This window comes from Fukomys damarensis, unplaced genomic scaffold, assembly GCF_012274545.1.
Source record: "Fukomys damarensis isolate Sample0158 unplaced genomic scaffold, DMR_v1.0_HiC HiC_scaffold_2, whole genome shotgun sequence".
Classification (NCBI taxonomy): Eukaryota; Metazoa; Chordata; class Mammalia; order Rodentia; family Bathyergidae; genus Fukomys; species Fukomys damarensis.
The window spans coordinates 2,280,556-2,301,618 of NW_022900914.1; the positions used below are offsets into that span (position 1 = coordinate 2,280,556).

At 41.8% G+C, this 21,063-nt stretch overlaps 1 protein-coding gene across 1 annotated transcript in view; it reads right to left on the reverse strand.

Annotated features, from left to right (window-relative positions):
• Positions 1-226: 226 nt before the first annotated feature.
• Positions 227-21,063, reverse strand: part of Wdr35 (WD repeat domain 35) — a 59,163-nt gene continuing 38,326 nt past the window's right edge. The window contains exons 16-29 of the mRNA XM_010618034.1: positions 20,916-20,969; positions 19,611-19,720; positions 18,965-19,175; positions 15,165-15,245; positions 10,624-10,760; positions 10,113-10,316; positions 8,915-9,061; positions 8,150-8,282; positions 6,115-6,225; positions 5,100-5,264; positions 4,344-4,484; positions 3,646-3,802; positions 956-1,196; positions 227-609 (exon numbers count right to left, since the gene is read on the reverse strand). Coding sequence (XP_010616336.1) covers positions 459-609; positions 956-1,196; positions 3,646-3,802; positions 4,344-4,484; positions 5,100-5,264; positions 6,115-6,225; positions 8,150-8,282; positions 8,915-9,061; positions 10,113-10,316; positions 10,624-10,760; positions 15,165-15,245; positions 18,965-19,175; positions 19,611-19,720; positions 20,916-20,969 — 2,043 coding nt within the window. The 3' untranslated portion in view covers positions 227-458. The remainder of the gene's footprint in view (positions 610-955; positions 1,197-3,645; positions 3,803-4,343; positions 4,485-5,099; positions 5,265-6,114; positions 6,226-8,149; positions 8,283-8,914; positions 9,062-10,112; positions 10,317-10,623; positions 10,761-15,164; positions 15,246-18,964; positions 19,176-19,610; positions 19,721-20,915; positions 20,970-21,063) is intronic.

Below are 21,063 nucleotides of genomic sequence, written 5' to 3' on the forward strand. Positions count from 1 at the left end.
CGAGCTAAATCCCTAGCCAGAGTTCATTTCCTATTAGTCAACCTCCTCATAATTCAGGTCTAGTATCAATTTTCCAAATGCAACTTTGCTCACTCACATGCTCCCTCCACCCCCTATCTACCTCCCCAATATTTTATAATGAATTGGTAACCTTGACATGGTAGAAAAATATTTATTTGGAATATGTATTATATAACCAATCATAAAATGTACAAATGATAGCTGGATAGAAAATGAAGTTAGCTTCCTAAATTTTATATTACTTAGCCTCACTCATAATTGTATTCTGAACAAAAATGAATCTCTTACCTTCACATACATATTTTCTGCAAAACTACAACTACAAAATAATGAATCTGGTGTTCATTAACACCAGTGGAAATCAACCTTATTACATGTACAGTTATAGGCAGGTCCACAAGCTCTGCCCACTTGAGGTGTACACAACGCACCTGTGCTTACCCCACCGCACTGTGGCACAGGGGACAGAAGGTGCAGCTGCTGACCACCCGCGTGTGCACACAGTGCCTGCACACACTGCACATCCAGAACTGGTACTCGGTGATGGGGCTTCCCGTGGCCACACACGTGGGCAGCTTCCCTTCTCCACTGCAAAAATGAGCAGGAAACCCAGTTACACTTTAAAATTTCCAAGAAATCTCACCTAATTTATATATTTAAAAATTGAAGAATGAAAAGTACACCAAGATAAAGTTTGAATAAAATACTGTTACTTCAGAAAGTGGTTTGCAAGAAAAAACGTTACTGAGAATGAAAAAATAAAGCATTAACGGTCTTCTAAGATAAATAACAGAGTATATTGTTAGGTAAGTTACTTCAAACTTCAATGCTTTCCCTATTGTATTACATAAATTACATACATACAGAAATAAACATATAGCAATCTAAGCTTCTCCTAAGGTACAACGATATCTACTGATTATAATTAGCCTACCCTTCAAGAAGGCTGTCCAATTCGGGTTTCCTGTTATCTTTTGGAGGATGCTTGGTGAATATTTCTAGAGCAAGATCTTCATATTGCTGTTTCTGCTCTGAACTCAGGGTCTCTAAAGATTCCAGTTTAATAAAAGCTTTCGAGCAGGTGCCAAAATCTCGACTGGCACATGCACAGAGTGCCAACAAAGAGTAGATCTCAACTGCAGGGATAATGTCTTCATAGTCTCTCAGATGAAGAGCTAGGAAAGAGAACACTTGAGGTTTGGAAATACGATCATGAACTCTCCTAGGAAAGGTCATAGGTTGTGTTCCAGTTTAACTTCTATAAACTTTAACAAACTTCAAGAGAACAACACTGAGAAACTGGTTCACTGGTACGATATATGATCCCCAGGTTCTGTGAAGCCAACTAACAGCTCAGGTCCGCTAAAAATAACAACCGCCACGCAGGACCAGTGGCGCGCACTGTAGTTCCAACTACTGAGGAATCTGAAAGCAGAATTACAAATTCAAGGCCAGCCTGGCAAGTTAGTGAGACACTGTCTCAAACTAAAATAAAAAGGGCTGTGGGAGTAGTTCAGTGGTAGACAAAATCCTGAGTTCAATCCCCAGTACCACAAAACTGAAAAATAAAAACGAATTTTAACTCGCCACCACCTGATGCACATGGTTGAGCCAACTTAAAAAGATAGCCACAGACAAAAAAGTTTCTAGTGTTGAAACATCCATCTCTTATTCCATTTAAGTAGAAATTTCAGTGGCACTGCAGAAAAACTAGTATTGCAGTGTTAGTCATCATTCTCAATATCACATTTCTTTTGCAAAAAGGCAAAGCAACGTGGAATCATACACTTCGTGTTTCTCTGACCTGGCTACTGCTTGTCTGTCTCAGTGAACAACGCGTCTGTCAGAAAAAGAAGTGAAAACGAGTCCTGTGCTGCCAGCTAACATCGCGCACTCCAACAGCCGCTATGCCTCATCGGCGACCTTTCTGCCCTTGAGATGCTGTCTTTCCTTAAAAATGTACTGCAGAATTAATATCACATTTGTAATTAATTTGTTTCTTTTTCTTCTTTAGACCTTGCAGTCTTGATACTTCATCATGGAATACTGGAATTTTCATACGACATGTAAGTATAAAATATACTCGTGTTTTATAATCAGATTCTTACAAAGTGGTTCGAAAAGTCAAAAGTTGACAGTAAACTTTAGTGGAAGACATTTATAAAAATATATTCAATTGCAGAAAATAATACTGTCTAATTTCATACCTTATACATAACAGGTTCACAGGCAATACTTTATAGGGCTTATACTGGTCCAGATAATTTTATCACAGAAAGATGAAAAAATCTAAAGTATATGGGTATCTTCACCCTCTTGGTGAAGAATCTCTAAGGTCTAACTTTCCTTTTGATATAAGCCTAGAAATTGTATAAAATATGGCTTTAACAGTAAATTACTTATCTATTATCTAGCTAAAATTAAATGAAGGTCAGTTATAACATACAGTAATTCTTGTATATAACTCATCATCAGTTAGAGAAGCTTTTATACAGATCCATCACCGATGAAACAAAAATCAAAATAAGCTGAAAAAGAAATGTCTAGAGCACAAAAAAAGAAAACTGTGAATCGAAATGAAGCTATGAAGGTAAATCCCCAGCTACGTAGCATGTTAAAATTGCGATCCTTGGTATGTCTATGAGTGCTCTTACCTAGAAACACCAATTTAAAATCCCACTTGTGCATTACTTGTCTAAAGATTCATAGTTTTCTTCTTTTATGTGCTAGGCATTTCTTTTGCAGCAGGCTTTAGCTCAGTGATGCTGCCACCTGCCTCACAAGCACAAGGTCCTGAGTCCAATCCCTGGTACCAAAAAATAAAAAATTTAAAAAATCAAATCAAATAAAAATGATACCAACCCATGTTTATGTTTACCAATGGAAAGATAATTGTAACACATGGTTGAAGGGGAAAGAGCAAGCTCAAGCATGGAAAAAATATAAAAGGAAGTTTACCCAAAGGCTAGCAATAATTATCTCTCAGTTGCAAGATTACTTTATAAATTGTTAGATTGTTTTATCTTTTTCTTTATATTTTTCTATTTGGGTTGAAATTATCAGAATCTTTTTTGTTGTTGTTGTTTTTGGTACCAGAGATCAAACTGGATACCTTGTGCTTGTGAGGCAGGCAGCGGAACCACTGAGCCAAATCCCCAGCCCTAAGAACTATTTCTATAAAAAATAAATAAAACAAATGCTATAGCAATGTATGCAAAGAAAACATTTTATAATTCTTTTAAGTACACAAAAGTATGCCCTGTTATAGTTTAAGAAAATTCTTTACAAGTTTAATATAGATATAGATTTAGATATAGCTTTCCAGAAAGATGTGGACTGGGCAATTATGCGTTTAACTTTGATGGACAGTGCACGAATGCTGTGTACCTTCTTTCTGCTTGTGTCAAACGTCTGATAGTTCTGTAAACTATATGTAATACTATGTAACAGAAAAAAAATCCTTTTAATTTCAAAAGGGGAATGTACAAAAGTTATACACAGCGTAATCGCAAACATATAAAAATAAATCCACAGGGAAAAGGCTACTGAACTTGACATAAAAGCTAACTGAAGGAGCAGGCCTTCCTTTCACACTCAGTTTCAGGGTTTAGGCGACGCACTTACCTGTTTTCAGTGCGGTGTCCACGTAGCCCTCGTACAGCTGCCTCTGAGCGAGCAGGAAGAAGTGGTACGCCTCGGCCCCTCTCCACGCACTGTCTGTGAACCGGCCAGCTGTGGGCAGAGCTTCCTCCTCCAGCAAACCAGCCAAGGCAGAAGTGGCCTAGGAGGAGAGCCGACGCTCGCTTTCTGCCATGCACACAGTGTCTGTCACCTGCTGCACCGCCTCAGTGGTCACCAGGAAAGTGACCTTAGCGTATCTAGATAAGCAGGCGCCATCATTTCGAAACTGTCACAACACATAACTCCTATTTTGGTACACTGTTGCAATCAAATTTTGAAACAGGACTGATTAAACTTTAAGGTACTCTGAGATGTTTACACTGTGAAGTAATATCCATATTACTCCCACAGGCCAATATACACATTCTCACAAAGTTTTCAAAATTCTCTAATTAGAAAGAAAGATTTACTAGGTAGGTAAAAAATTTACCAAAAGTAAAATTTTAAAGCAAAGACTAATTTTCATTATTTCTAAGTAGGAATTTCTAAATTTGAATATGAACCCTAAATCAGGCATTTCTTTTCTGAAACTTGGAGAAATCGATGCTGACATCTCAGAGCGTCGGTCTGTAGAGAGAGATGTGGTGACGTCTGGCTCTCCCACGTGCCGAAGGCCCAAGCGTCACTTCCCGCACCCTCACCTCTGAACTCTTCCCTTTGACCTTCCCTCGCTGGGCACTCTTCACCTGCTCATGGTACTGCTCGACCAGCAGGGCTGCCAGCACGTAGAGCTTCTTCACACGCAACGGTTTAGTTCTTTTCTTTGCCTCCTCATCAGCAATCTTCAAACAGTTAAAAAATTGGGGGGAGATATTTCTGAATCTGTATTTGTACAAATATAATCATTTCCAAAATTAAGTGAAATTTGATTCTCTAAATGACAGAACAAAACATAAATTTTGCATAGATTAATATGGTATGTGTTATATTCTTTCCAAATGGATATTATGAAAAATATAATATTTAAAAATTCGTACAGCTACAAGGACTCAGAACTCTATTATCAATAGGATTTAATTTCCAGTTAAGGGAATTTGTACTTGGTGATCTCAGCAAATTCTTTAAATCTTTACTAATTTCAGTACCAAATTTACAATTATTAGTAGTAAACTGACAATAAATAGCCCTGTTAGTAAAAGATAAAAATATCAAAATAACAAATATTAGGGGCCGGGGATTTAGCTCAGTGGTGCCACCGCCTGCCTCACAAGCGCAAGGTCCCGAGTTCGATCCCCAGTACCAAAAACAAATGTTAATAGCAGTAATAAACCAGAGTAGTTTTGCTACAGTAAATATGTGTTTCAAAGAAAATGAAAAATATTCTTAGAAAAAAAAAATATATATATATAAATTGTAACTACGACAAAACCAGCTACTCACCAAGATTATTACATTACCTTAAACATCAGTTTAGCAGCATCAAAAAAGTAGCTGGCTTTCCGATAGAGTTCTATGGCGTCAAGAGTCTTATTTTTTTCCAGTAAATGCGATGCATACCTAGCTAACAGCGATCCAATTTCTTTCATACTATGACTTTTAGCCAATTCAACAGCTTTGTTCCACTAGGAAAAATAACCTGTATCATTCCCTGCCTGCATATTCACATTAACATGTCACAACAGCACAGTAAGACGTTCTGGTATGCTTTTTAAAATCCCCTCAAATCAGAGCAGTTGTAAATTCTATAAGCTACACGTGTGTCAGATTATTAAGTAATCTAAGACTTACTGGTTTAACAAGTGCATTTGAAAAAGAAAATTTCAAAGTTCATAATCACATTAATCTTGTGATTCTGTTTTTGTCTATACTATGAGCCAGAAAAAGATTTGACTTTCATTTTTTATCATAACACAAAATATGCAATTTTGGTTAAAAAAACACTATCTGGTTTAACATTTAAAAATGATTTTTATAAGCTAAATGGAGCTTTATAAAATAGTTTATGGAAAATACTTTAAAAATACACTGACAGCAGTTTCTATAATAATTCTCACTTTAATTTCACTTAAACTTCAGCTCCTAAAAAAATACATGTTTTCCAGAGAGGAGAAGGAAAACAGACTTGCCAAAATAAATATTGATAAAGGAACTCAATTCCCCCCTCAGGCAATGACCAAGCTTAACTGGTCCTTCTCTGGAATCAAAACCCAACCCTAATAAAATACAGAATATTATAAAATTCCTTCCAGCCTGAAAACACAGGCTAGCTCCCGTTCCCTTATGAGCGGTTACAAGGGCAAACTCCGCACAGGCTCGGTCTGCAGCTCCAGGGGAGAACACCTGTCTGGCCCCTGCCACCAAGTCCACCCGAGCCTCAACCCTCTCGGGACCACGATGGTGACTTTCACTTTGCTTTGACTTAAAAATTCCGAAGGCGACAGCCGCCACAGACAGTGAAGTCCAGTCCCGTACCTGGTTGAGATGCACACAGCTGTCCACAGCGGCCTTCGGCTGATTACATTTCAGAAACGCGGCCACAGCCTGTTCACACATTCCAACTCTCACAAACATCTGAGCTATTTCCTGTGAGGACAAAACAGTCCTATCAGGTTTCACAGGCCTAGGAAATCATTTATATCTCAGCGTAGAAAGCCCCTGGGACACGGGAATGTTAAACTGGCTGTGGTTACCGTGCTTTTTCTGCTTTTTCTTTTAAACAGACAGAAGCAGGGGCTACAAATCAGAACAGCTGCCACAGCAGCACTTGCCACAGAACCCGCAATTCACAGGCCCGGGCAGGATCCGACTAGTAGAGGGCCGAGACCCTGCAGGCCTTTCTTCTCCAAGGGCAGCATCGGGCGCACAGCAGTGGCAGGATCCAGAATCCAACCGGGCCCTGGGGTGCTGCTGGTGTAAGGGCCGCGGCCCATCTACAGTCCTTTCAAATGCCTCGGTGAAGATCAGCTGGCCTGTGGCCGCAGCTAGGACCAAAGCTAAGGTCAGCCCAGAAAACAAAGCGAAATCCCCCAAAACAGCAACACCCTCGAGAAGGCCACCATTCAGAGCAGGAAGCCGGACTCCTGGCAGAGCCGCCCACAGGTGGAGCAGGCGAGAGAACCACAGGAGCCGGGCGTCGTGGCTGTTTGGTGGCCGCCCCCTCCATTTTCAAAGAATCAATCTTTTGTTTCTTGCGACGCAGGTAACTAATTATCCAGACTTTTTGTCTCCCCACCTTCCTACTTTCAAAATTACTTGCAAATATAAATGTATATTTTCTGTCCAACTTTTAAAACATGATTTTTTATTACAGATACATTCCAATAGTAAAAAATCATAAAACATGAAAACATACCCGTTCCTCTTGCTCTCACTTCTCCCAAAGGGACCTCCCCAAATATCCCGTGGACCACCTAACTTCCCTGAGCTGCGTGCACTCACGAACGTGCGCGCCTGGTACAGACCGCAGTCACACGCTGCAGTTGCGGCCCTGCGCTTCCTACGTACTGTGAGAAAGCCTCTAACTTGATGTTATAGTACTACTTTAGTTATGTAGTTATTTCACTGTTAAAATCACCCAGTATTTACTCCGTAACGCCACTGTTCTGGATCCCAACAGCACAACGTTTTCCGCGCCGTCCAGCACACCTAGGAGACGACACTGACACGGCCGTAAGGGCTGTGGCGGGCCCATGGCACAGTGCTGCAGCCAGCGGTCAGCGCCGCGAGCTCCAAAAGGCTCCCCATCGCGGACACTGTTCCTAGACCCGGGATCTGAGTAATTTCGGTTTCCTTCCTGCTCAGCACAACGCAAGTGTTAGGAACAGGGGTGAGTAAAAATGCAGTTGTTACAGGGGTACCTACCCTACTTCACAGTAAGAAAACTGAATTATCAGAATATGCCACACTTATGTATTAACCAACAGACCAACTTCTGAGGTGCAACTCACACCGGCACTGTGTCCAAGCCCTGCAGCGAGTTCTGCCAGCCCCACAGGTGTGGTACAGCTCAGCCATTTACACAGAGGACAAACAAGTAAGACACAAACCCATCAGCAGAATTCAACAATTAATTAAAAGACACTAAAAGAAATATCCAAGTGAACAGAACGTGCTTTTAGTTTCTCTTTAACATGAAGTACTTTATTGTTAATAGAACCTAATAAACGTTGAGCTATTTTTTTAAACTTCAATTGTAGCAAATTTTAAGTAATTTCAGATTTTGAAGCAAATTCCTGACAAGACAGCATTTCATCTGTAAATATTTCATGTATTAAGATGACTTTCAGAGGCAAATTTATAAAGCTGAAAACACTATACAAGACTACACATTATAGTAATACAAAAATGACGGATATTCCCCTCAGTAATACAAGCATCATTTCATGTCCACAAAACTATAAATTCACAATTTTTAATTTTCTATATTGTAGAGGTTATTTCCTGATATAGCACAAAAATCTTACAAAGTAGCCTAACAACTTCAAAAACCAAAATATGCAATGCCTACCAGAAGTAACTTGTGGTTTTCTGGCAGTGAACTGGCAAGATTCTCTAATCCTTCATAATCTTCTAACATATAATAGCATTCAGCTAAGCGTTCCTGGTTCCGACCTTGTACATAATATTGTACAGCATTCAACCTATGGAAAGAAAAAAAAAAGAAAAGCTTTTAAAGCTAAAGTGAATCTCTGTAAGTATTTTCATCAAAAAGGTGTGTGTAAAACCCGGGGTTCAAACCCAGCACAGTAATCATCACCACGATGATGGTAATGACGATTACTTACATTACTCAAGTCATCATCTTCAGTTACCCAATTCCACTAAAAGCTACAAAGCATATCCTACTTGTAACAGACTTTGAGTATTCTTATGAAATACATTTTAATCAGATACATCACAGTACTACTCCCACTGACGTGCGTGTTACTGATCAAATGAAAATTTAAGAATAAAAGCAATGACTTCCAAAAATAATCTCTAATAAGAAAACAAACAAATACAATATTCTTGTACTTTGTTCAGAAACAAATCAATAACATCATAGAAGTGTACACTGCGATCTCAAACAGCTCAAATCTGCCCAGAGCTAAGTGGAAGTTTTATGTTTGAAACTCCACAGGTTTACAGTGCTCACAGTACAACTTCAAGGATTTTGCTCTCCAGCGTGAATGCAGAGCCATGTGAATTTTCAGGTTTAGTGGGCTCACCTTCATTTCCCAGCATCTCACCCTAGGGACATTTCCCACCCACTGAGGAAAGTACGGCTCCATACCACTTCTGTCGGTCAGCGAAGTAGTCCCCGATGGCATTGTGAGCTTGCTCAAGGAGGCTGTCGTCTGCATCGCCTGACCCAGTTTTCAGGAGGTGCAGTACTCTGAACCAGTCCACCAACTTCAGCCGGAGGCCAATAGCAAGGTCCCTACAAATAACGGCATCCAATCATTCATACGTCCATTCGACAAATATCTATCAGGTGCCTACTAAGAGCCAGGCACTGTTCGAGGTAGAGAAGATAGGCAGACAAGGTAACTCCAAACTTTTTAGAAACCTAGCCCGACCAGCTAACAGGCAATGGGGGATGGGGGCCCGGATGTATCCGTCTGAATGTGTGTCCCTTCCAAAATTCATGTTGGGCAGCGGGGTGGGGGGGGGTGCCTTCATCTCAGCACTGAGAAGGCTGAAGCAGGAGGACTTCAGGCCAGCCTGGGCTACACAGTGAATTAAAAGCCAGCATGAACTACATAGCAAGGCCCTGTCTCAAAAAACAAAACAAACAAACTCAATTGATACCTATAACCCTCCTTGTGGTAGTACCAAAAGGTGAGGTCTTTGGGGGAGTGACTGTCTTCCTGCATGAGCTTATTAGTACCTTCCTAAAAGGAACATCAGAGAAAATGCACCCCTTTTTGCCCTCTGCTTTCTGCCATGTGAAGGTGTAGACTTCAAAACACCACCTTAAAACACAGACAGGCCTTTCACCAGACACTAAACCTGCTTTTTGTGGCTCCTTGATCTTGGACTTCCCAGCCTCCAGAACTATGAAAAATAAAATTCTATCCTTCATAAATTACGCAGGCACAGGTAATTTATTATAGTAGCACAGAGACACCAGAAGAGGAGAACTGTCTTTTGTTTTCAAGCACTTCCAACTTCCTTGGCAAAGTCATGAATTAAATAATCACTTCTTTCCATCAGGCGGTGGGGGCAGGGGGTGTTTCAGGCACGTGTGTCCTGAGACACAGGATCCAGGGCAGGCGTGCCTGGTGGTCTCAGTGTAATTCACATGACCTGGGTGACACTGCACGCAGCTATTACTGTGGAGTTACGACCCTGTACTCTGTGCAGCTGGAGAGAGCGCTGAGCAGCCACAGGCACAGCCCCGGGGCTCTTCTCCAGGATGCCCAAATCTCAAGCAAACCTTCCTAGTCCAAACTGGTGGCAGGACAGACGCCTGCCCCTTCCTAACTTACCGCCTGTCCATGTCAAGGTACATCCTTTCTGCCTCTTCAAACCTGCCAAAATAGGCAGCGACTTCCGCTTGCTTCATGGCCTCGCTCTGCAGATTGCCCAGGCGCTTGACAAACTTGATGCCTTGGTAATCTTTGCAGCGCACAAACGCTTGCTGTGCAGTGCACAAGTCCAGTTTCTGAAGAGCTGCTTCAGCTAACAGGCGCCTTTATTTAGAAAAGAGACAGCCTTTGCAAGTCACTGATAAACCAGTCTTGAACCAGAATTCCATTATTGTGCTTATCACTTCTAGATAATCATGAAGGGAAATGACTATGTTTGCACACATCGATGTTTTCATATACTATAACACTGTGCTTATAATGAGAACTTTCAAATCAGAAATAAATTTCCATATTTTAAGAAGAGAAGAATCTGAGCCCGTTCCCTAGGAGGTCAGTGCAGGAGCTGGGATGGCAGCTGGGGCTCACACACATACACCGCGCATCTGGGGAAGTCTGGGGGGTTTTATACCAAAGTCTGGGGTGTGGGTTGTCCTCTATAAATTGAGATGCATCTTCAATCCCAACCTTCTCAATCAAGGCTCGACTATCTCTCAGGGACCGAATCTCAAAGTTAAGTATGTAATCCTTGTTTGGATGTTCTGGATCCTAAAAGTAAAGATGAAAACAAGGAAATCAAATAGTCACCGTCAGAGTGTGGAATCTCTCCTGAGCAGTCAGGCTTTGCGTGGGCAGAAGCAGCGGGGTGTGAGGGTCCCTCCCAGCTGTGTACCCCACTTCTTTGTCATCCTCCCAGGGGTACCTGTGCCCCTCCAGAAACCCAGGTGCCACACTTCCGCTCCCTCACCCTTCATCCACGCTCTCCCCACCAGGAGCAAAGCACTACTGATCCCCTACCGTTAGGCAGTGAAAAGGAGAAAGGAAGGGGCTGGGGTCATCGCTACCACCCCATCCCACATAACTTCTCAGGCTGACTAAAACAATAAAACACTGGAAGCGTATCTGAGGAAAAGCTGGATAAATGAGCAAAGAAAGGAAAACAGCAGTTCCAACCAACTCAGCCATACTCTCCACACCACAGCTAACGAGGAAAGCACGGAACACGTACACCCACGTGGAAACAGCAGTGGGTGGGTCCTGGGGAGCAGAGCACGCTACAAAGCTAAACAGCCACAAGCACCCCCTCCTCACCCGGCAACAGCAGCCCTGGAGTCAGAGTGGAGCTTTGGGGCCTGTGGGCAGGAGGAGGAACCGGTGGGGACGGTGTGAGCCCCGGACTCAGGGAGGCCTGGCCCAACCTAAGGAACTGCTCAGGGCCACACGAACCGCCCTACACGCCTGCACCGGAGCCTCCTCTCCAGCCAATTCCCCCACTGCCTCCAGAGAAAGCACTAAGTCCCCAGCAGGCACATAAGGTCCCTCAGAGCCCACCCTGTCCACACCGCAGCCTCTTCTCTGCCACCCAGCCGCTCCGAGGCCAAATCATCCCGCTGCCCATGGCTGGCTGGCCCACAGGGGCGGGTTACCTAACCCCTCTCCACACCACAGCTCCCTCGCCTGACAGTGGAGGAAACCATCAAAGTGTCTCTCAGAGCTGTGAGGACTGAAGACAGCACAGCTAACAGGAGCACAGGGCCCGGCCGTGCCAGTCACAGAGTGGGGCCCTCCTCACTGAATCAGAGGCTCCCACAGTCCCCCGGATGCTGAACTACTCTTTACCCAGTTCCTCCACACAAGGCCAGGGATTGAGTTTTACTGACTCTTAATTAAAATGTGCTGAATCAATGAACAGATGAACTCTCACCAAATCATTTCACTCATCTGAAAAAGGTATGTGAAACACCTACCAGGCAGGGTCGAAACGCCTCGTGTGAAAGTACTTTGGTAAATATTAATTCCTTGCTTTACCTTCTGTATTTCTTCTCTAATCCTCCAAGTTGTGGTGAAACCTGAACTCGCAATCCACCTGCCTCCGCCTCCCTGAATGCCAGGATTATAGGGCTGTGCGACTACACCCAGCTCCATGTCATTTCCTACAACCATATGCTTGAAGGGATCCATAAGCCAGCTAGTCATTTCCTGGGTCACTAGGGCCCCAGAGAGAAGCATGACAGATTCTTTTCTTTAGTAAGCTTTGCGCATAATCAGGCTGATAACAAACTGTCACAGAGAATTTAGTTCCTGTCAGCCTAGCTCTCTGCCCACTCTGACCCTTTCCTGGTGCACTGAGCACCACACTGCAGGAGCCTCAGACCCCAGCTGACTGATGGAAATACGTAGCTTCCAAAATACTTTTATAGTCAGTTCAATCACCAACTACAGCAGCAGTGCCACAGGCACTCTCAAGCATTATAAAACGGAAGGCAATCAGCAACTCTGAGCCTTTCTTTAAAAATCCCAGTGATGGCCAGGCGTGGTGGTTCATGCCTGTAATCCCAGCATTCAGGGAGGCTGAGGCAGCAGAATCACTGTGAGTTTGAGACCAGCCTGAGCTACATAGTGAGTTCCAGGTCAGTTTCAACTACATAGTGAGACCCTGTCTCAAAAAACAACAATAAAAAAAATCCCAGTGACGATGAAATCTAGCCAACTAAAGAATCCAAATCACGGGCTCACGCACAGAGAAAATGTAATAAAAAGACTGACAGCCATGCACGACTTGGTGGAAGACTAAACCACTAAGGGCAAGGCCTAGCTGGGCGGCGGAGCACTGGCCTTGCATGTGTGCAGCCTTGGGTTCAATCCCCAGCACCGTTGCACGAAGAAGACTGAACAACTGGGAGTTAGTCAAAAAACAAAAGTAAAATGTCCTAAATCTTGACAAGGTAAAAATAATGATATGGCTAACCAAAAAAAGAGAAAAGAGACAGAAAATATAAGAATGTTTCCTTTTAGAGTAAAAAGTCAATGCTATTAAAAGCTAACATGCTTAGCCTTTCATAACTTTTCTCCCTAAGCCAGGAAAATGGCATTGTGGTGAGAACGTTAACTAAACGCCACTCTTTGGAGAATGCTCTCCACTGTAAATTGATGTTTGGACTGTTTAATTAAAATTGAACTAACATTAAAGAGATTGTCACTGATGCCCATTTTATGAAGTTACTTCTATTCACCTATCGAACCTATCGAACCTTTCACACACAGCTTAGCCAGATGAAATGAGGCTCTGAAGTTTATCTAAAGCGAATGATTAAAACACCTGCATGGTGTGATTTGGGTTATTTTTCCCTTTGCTTTCAGCACTTTTCTGTATTGCCTGAATCCTATGTAACTATTTAATACCCTTTCAGAAGCAATACAGTCATTATTTGTTTTTAAAAAATCAATGTAACAGGGCCAGGGATTTAGCTCAGTGGTTCTGCCACCTGCCTCATAAGCACAAGGTCCTGAGTTCACTCCCCAGTACCAAAAAAAAAAAAAAAAAAAAAAAATCAACGTAACAAACATTTCGTGGGAATCTCTGACATGACAGCGGACCCTTCCTGGACACAGGAGACTGGAGAAGATCACTCTGACAAAACATTAACACTTGAGACAGCCGGGACCCAGCAGCAACCACAGCCAGACTCTACCCATTAATAACTCTGTCTTTACGAGGACACTCAGGGATCACAACCCTAAGTCCTTCGACAAAGAGGACACAGGAATGAAAACTTACTTTCTTGCATGTGTGAGGAAAAGGGGACACTCTTTGACATTACTGACCATGAGTGAACAGGCCACTAGATAAGTTTGCTGATAGGTGTGGTGGTGATCTCCTGTCATCCCACCACCACAGAGGCTGAGGCAGGAGGATTGCCACAAGTTTGAGACCAGCCTGAGCTACACAGTGAGTTCAAGGCCAACCTGAACTACACAGCGAGACTGTCTAAAAACAACAAAAAGAGGGCCAGGGATTAGCTCAGGGGCACGGCACCTGCCTTGCAAGCACAAGGTCCTGAGTTGGATCCCGTGGTACCAAAAAAAGAAAAAGAAAAAAACAGACACGCTCCTTTATTTCACAGGTTAAATGCCTTAAACAAGGACAAGATTTTTCTCTTCACTCTTTAAAGAAGTGCTCTCTACACAGAGAAGAGTCAGCCAACACGGTGCTCTCATCGCCCCAGGGCAGTGGTGGCACACAGAGCCCTCTCTGGAACGTGAGCCACGCTGCCCCGGCTCTGCCGCAGCAGCGGAGCATTCAGGTTTAACTGCAGCGTTGGCGCTCTGCGGTAAGTAAGTGGTTTGGGGTTGCAGTTTGACACTCGGCCTCTAAACGGTTCACCATCACTGCCCCAGAGTGTTGCAGGCTCCATCCTGGAGTTAGACTGCGGACCGCATGCACTGTACTTCTCTGTCCTCTTCTGAAATCCACAGGGCTGGCTGATGAGAAAGTCCAGGGCTCCCTCCTTTGGGGCCAACCAGAACATCAAGCCACTGAAACCTCCATGGGAAGCACAGCACAAGTCACAGAGCACGGCTGGACCTGAGAGCTATCCGACCTCTGGGTCCACACACCTAAGTGAGATATCACACTGTCTGGTCCCAGAGGAATTCCAGTCAAGCTGACAACAGAAATATGATTGGTTTTAAGAATTACCACTATGGAGCTGGGGATTTAGTTCAGTGGTGCCTGTGCCAGCCTTGCAAGCACAAGGTCCTGAGTTCGATCCCCAGTACTCAAAAAAAAAAGAATTACCATTATGTCCCCCGAAGCCTCATGTACTCATAGCAAGGGGTTTTGGAGATGGCTGGATTGAGGGTTATGAATATGGATTAAGGGTGTGTGGTAACCAAATTACTCCACTGATTGGTTTGTTATCTCTTGCTGCTGCTGCAGCTTCTGTTGCTGCTGCTTGTCTTCTGGTGCCTGTTGCCTGCTCTGTGTTGCCCTTCTGCCCTGCCATGGACTGTTTCTCCCATGATGCCCCTGTGCCATGCCACCTGTCTTGGAGCCATCCAAATAGGAACTGAAACCTCTACAAACTGTGAGCAAAAATAAGGTTTTCTTCCCTTAACTTGTGGGTGTTGGGTATTTTGTTCCAGCAGTGAGGAAGTAACTAAAACAATTACCTTTAATATCTCATCCAAAAGAACAGATTTAATTTCTAAATCCTCAAAGTTACAAATATATCCAGAGGTCTGAATGGGTTCCTTAAAGACAAAAACAAGTGTTATGTTCCATCTTGCAAAATAGCCTGTCCTTTAAGAAATCCTGGTTTTAAATTTTATATCAAAATTTTCAAACAAACTAAAACCTAGACGGAATGACCTTAGTACCATGTACACATTACTTAAGAAATTGTCAACATTTGCTACATATATTGCATTTAATTTTGTGGCTAACGAACTGTAAATTATAGGTATCATGACATTTCAACCCTTAAAATCTTCAGGCCATTTATCTAAAAGATAAGGACATTTTCTTACATGCCCATATTATAAGCTTAATTCTTAGTAAAATGATAAGCAGTATATTTGTATCTAAATACATCTATCACAGAAACCCTATACCATATTGAGAAGTCTGCTCTCGGGAACATGAGCCAAGGAGTGTCACTGATAGATTCCCTACATTCAATTTCTCTTTTTGCGGGGGTGGAGGGGTACCAGGTATCAAACTCGGGTCCTTACACTTGCGAGGCAGGCGCTGGAACCACTGAGCTAAATCCCCAGCCCCATCCTACACTCAATTTCATTTGCCAATATGTAAATATATGAGTCTGTTATTTTAGTAGAATGAGACTCCTATATGCTAATAAATGTGTCTAGTAGGTTTGCAATTATTTGCTTTCTATTAAAAATCTTAAGTTGCTGGTTAAAAGTCAAAAATGAGACTTTTTTTTTTTTAGGTACCTGGGATCAAACTCAGGACCTTGCACTTGCGAAGCAGGAGGCAGAAGCACTGAACCACAGGGCTAAATCCCTGGCCCAAAAGTGACACAACTTTATAAGATGCTTTTATTACCTTTAAAAAGGTTGTATTGTATAAGACAAATAATATGCTTTTCTGAGCAAAAAGTACACATAAAGAATCAGAATGTACTTCAGTTAAAAAAAAGTAATCTAGGCTGGGCATGGTGGTGTACACCCATAATCCCAGCACTCGGGAAGCTGAGGCAGGAGGATCACTGTGAGTTCGAGACCAACCTGGACTACACAGTGAGTTCCAGGTCAGGCTCAACTATATAGCGAGACCCTGTCTCAAAAAAGAAACCCCCCAAAAAGTAATCTATATATAAATCTATTTCTTATACATTACAGGAGCCCTTATATACTTTATTTTCATACTTTAGGTAAATAAAATATATTTGCATAAACATGTTTATCAGTAGAAAAATATTTTATTTTTGGCTAGATAATGCAACAAAGCAAGGCAATCAAAAGATAACTTGTGGATTAAAAAAAAAACACCAAAAACAAAGAGAAAGGGAGAAAAGTAAAGGTGGAAACAAGATCAAAAATTCTGAGTTTTGAAAATAATCTATGATTATTAGTATTTAAGTAAATATGGTAAATATGCACAAATAATTATATAATTCATATTTTAAAATTCAATTTCTGCTCGACTTATCTTAATCAATTTTATTTTCCAAAATTCAAAGATATTTAATTGAATATGAAGTTTCAGACCAATGATCTACAAGGTAGAGTACACTCACCTAAGCATTATATAATTCTTTTTATCAAAAAAGTGTCTATAGCACCAGAGATTTAGCTCAGTGGTTCCACCACCTGCCTCACAAGCACAAGGTCCTGAGTTCGATCCCCAGTACCCACCCCCCAAAAAAAGTGTCTAAAGCTTTACTGTGTGTACTCTGAGAGTCACTGGCACCTCTCCTCAGCACAGTCAGAAGGCCTCCCAATTCAGTCTGCACATTCTGACAGACTGAAGTTTGCAAATACTTAAGTAAGTATATGGAGGGATTACACTATCTAACTTTAGCTACGCCTCCCCGCCGGACAGGTGGCTTAAAAACTGTCTCGAAAAGAGTGTGAACTGAAAGCAATGCTGGTAACACAAGTACAAGCAAACATGAAACAGGAGAACGGGCTCCTTGCTTGCTCCTAACAAATCCAAAGCCACATCTGGTGTAAACCAAAGACAACCCAGTCTGCACACATGGGTAAATACACTGTGACTGTCAAACAGTAGCTTGTTCATGTCCTGAAGGAACACCCCAATCCAGTTTTACAGATCCAGTAACTTCTGTGTTGGAGAAACAGTGGGCAGAGTAACTAAACTGACCACAGAAAGCAGGAGAAAAGAACAGAAGAGGACGGCTCATAAAGAAGTCTAGACAGTGGGAGGTTTGTTAAAAAAGAAAATCTATCAAGCTGTAAATCTAACAGAATTTGAACTACAGGCCAAATCATAAAACAAACTCCAATTAAAAAAGTAATATTTTTTAAAAATGAGGACTGTTCTGTTAGAACTACATAAGGAACCCTCTCCGCCAGTGGGGAAGAAACTGCGGCTGGGGCTGTGCACACCCCAGACAGGATACACCAGACACCAGCACTCTCTCAGAGGGTGGGAACGGCCTGTGCTCACCAACCAACTCCCTCTCATGCTCTGTGTCTAGGACCCATCTCCCCCTGGGTCCCTGCAGCAAACCCCTGTTTGCAGAAACATCTTCCTTTGAACCATTTCTCAGGACCTAAGAATTAGAGAGCCCCTGAGTCCTTAACGCTTTCACAGCTTTGGAAAGCAGTTTATATTATTGCCAACTTGAAGTTTCTAAGTAGGGCTCAAGTGGAAAATGTAAAAATAATTAGATATCAAAGTGACAAGGCAGCTTACCATTAAACAAATTACTACAGAAAAATTTTTGGCAGCTCAAGAAACTGAATATACCATTTTTTCCCAAGGAGGCTACAGGTGCAAACAAATAAAAATTAATGACATAAAGCTATTATTCACACTAGTGAAATACAACAGAAAATTCCAGGGCCAGGGATTTAGCTCAGAGGTTCTACCACCTGCCTCGAAAGCACAAGGTCCCGAGTTTGAGCCCCAGTATTTTTTTAAAAAAAAAAAAAAAAAAAAAAAAAAAAAAAACACAAAATTCTAAACTGAAAAGCTCTATTAATTAGAACATATTTAAGAGATTTATCTTCTTGATTAAATCACCACTCAAATTATTGTATATTTTCTTTTTTGCGGGGTACCGGGGATACAACTCGGGCCCTTGCGCTTGCAAGGCAGGTGGTGAAACCACTGAGCTAAATCCTCAGCCCTATTGTATACTGTGTAAACAAAAGAGCTAACAGTTGGTCTGGAACAGATGGAGTGACAGAAAAATCCAGAGCATAAAAATAGTTGATGTGAAGCACAAGTGAAAGATGCAACCTTATGAGAAAGGGACTTCCTGATCCCCCGAGAGGACGGGTCGCAGTGCACACTAGCGCATTTGTAAGAATGTCTGGGTGAAGAGAGAACACGGGTCAGCAGGTGATGTGGTGAACGTGTACATGAGTACCACATGCAGCAGGGATGGGCAGGAGAATATGAGAGGAAAAGGCAGTTTCAAAAGTATAGTTTTTGTTAGATTCTTTAAGAAATTTTGGAAAAAAAAATACTTTCTTTTGTTTTCTTGAAGGAAGACTACCTAGTGACCATGGTTCCATCTATCAAAAGGAACAAATAAACACGCAGAAAGTCCTTGTAAGGGGAAGTAAAGAACATTTAAAGATGAGTATCACTCCCACTTGAGACCAAATATTAAAATCCACAAAAACGTTTCCATTTACTTTCACAGGTTTATGCAGCCAACACCAATAAACCCCTTAAAGAAACAAAGGGGATACATCCAGGTTTTGCTATTTGGCTCATTATTTGTGAATATTTAGCACTCATTTCCTGTTTTTACCTCAGGATCCAAGTTTCTGAAAACATACATTCTTGTCTTCTCCATCATTGCAAAGAGGGCAGGGTTGTCCTTGGCCCACCTCATGTCCCAGACATCCTTCCGCTCCAGTTTCAACAGCTCGCCGATCACCTGCTGCCCTGTGCTGTCCGTCACCCGAGCATCCAGGTCAAAGAAAGTCAGAACTCCTGAGATGTCTATGACAGCGAGACGGCTGGAAATGATGCCAGCAGGGAGGGGAACATTGCACAACTATTATCAGTGTCGTGAGTGGAATCACCTACCACCACTCTTCAAAAGTGGTTAATCAAACACTTAAAATACAGTAGAAACAACTTTTAATTTTTTAAATAAATTTAACAGAAGAGAGACTAGTGTTCATCTTGCTTCCCTGGAAGGAAAACATATCCAAAGTGAGTAAATCAATTAGTATGAAAATACAAAATAGTTTCGATACTCTTAAGCTTTAGTAACATCTTACCAGGATTTTCATATGCCCAGTAGACAAAGACCAAATACAGTACAGTAAAAACCACACTGAATTTTAAGACAAGTTCACAACAAACACATCTGTCTTCACAATTATTACATAAATCAAAAATCCCAATCAATAACTCTAACACCCGCATGGGAGAGCGCTCAGGTTTACCTTGAGTTGCAATTCAAAGATAACTGGTAGGCTCGACAATTCAGAGAATACTTTTGAATCAACCCAACATTGGGGAGGCTGTATCTCTGAATGGTGCCAGACTCCCGACCCTGTGAAAATGACATCTGATCACTAAAGTATCTTTAACATCTTTCCCTATGATGAATGTAATCTTTATGTATATCAAAAGTGTACCATTAAAATTAATTTTAAAAAATGAAATAGCTGTAACTAAAAGTCTAGATGTTTATCCTGTAGTCATCTATCTGATATTCATTTTTGACAAGGAGAAAGGGGATCTGAAAGCAGTGACACCTTGAGTACTAGTTTAAATATGTTTAAAAACTAAAACAATACACACTTCTATGCAACTCTAGATGAGCACCAAGGCTCACAGATCAGCAGCGAGTACACAGACAGGAAAGGGCTATGGTTCCCAGCTCCTCCGTACCTGGAGCGTGGCAGTGGGGCACCACCTCTTCTCTAGCCAGGGCAGCAGTGGTCCCGCAGCCTGACTCTCAAGAAGGGCCATTTAGGAGGTTGGGCATGGCAGAGTCACTGCTAGGAGGGGTCCCCCATAAAGTCAGCTAGCAGCTAAAGAACATAACTAGAACTGGAAATACACACTACTAAGCCTCTGTTTACATAAATCAAATGCAATGGCACCGGCGTTACTGTATTAAAGTAAACATACTTTTAAATTAACATTTTCAAGTGCCAGAGATCAGGAAAACACACTATACTATTGATTCTATTTGAGAAACTCAGCAGAAATTCGCCAAGGTCTGCTCTACTTTATGGTTAGCAAACACATCACCTCTTCAGTCTACATCTTATGAAAGTAGCTGAGCCAAAGCACTTTTTCAATACAAAATATCAGGAAAAAAACATTCTAGGCCCTACTGCCACCATGCAATCTGCCCCACAGCCTTTAACCCTTTACAGGACTCTTTCAATTCTGTGTCAAACTCTCGATGCAATTACTTTATCATCTCGTCTGGCCACCATTCTACTAATTTTATCAACAGCTATTTTTTGCAATGACTAAGAATTTGTAGGGCTGGGGATTTAGCTCAGTGGTGCCGCCACCTGCCTTTCAAGTACAAGGTCCCGAGTTTGATCCCCAGTACCAAAAAAAAAAAAAGAATTTGTAAGGTAAGCTTTAAAACTGTCTGAATTTGTGTATTAGATTTAATAAAACATGGGGTGGTTACAAGATGATATTCAAACCCAAAACTCACTGCTTTACCCTACTTTTGTAATTGAAACAATTATTATTCCAACAATAAGTTTTTCACAACTTACCACAAGTAATGTCTTATCAGATGCAGTTATCGCACAAATTGGATCTCTTGTGCCCTAAAATAAATTAATCAATCCTTATTATTTAACAAATTTGTATCAACTGGTCGTTATAAGGGAACGAGCACTTAACCAAAAAAAAAAAAAAAAA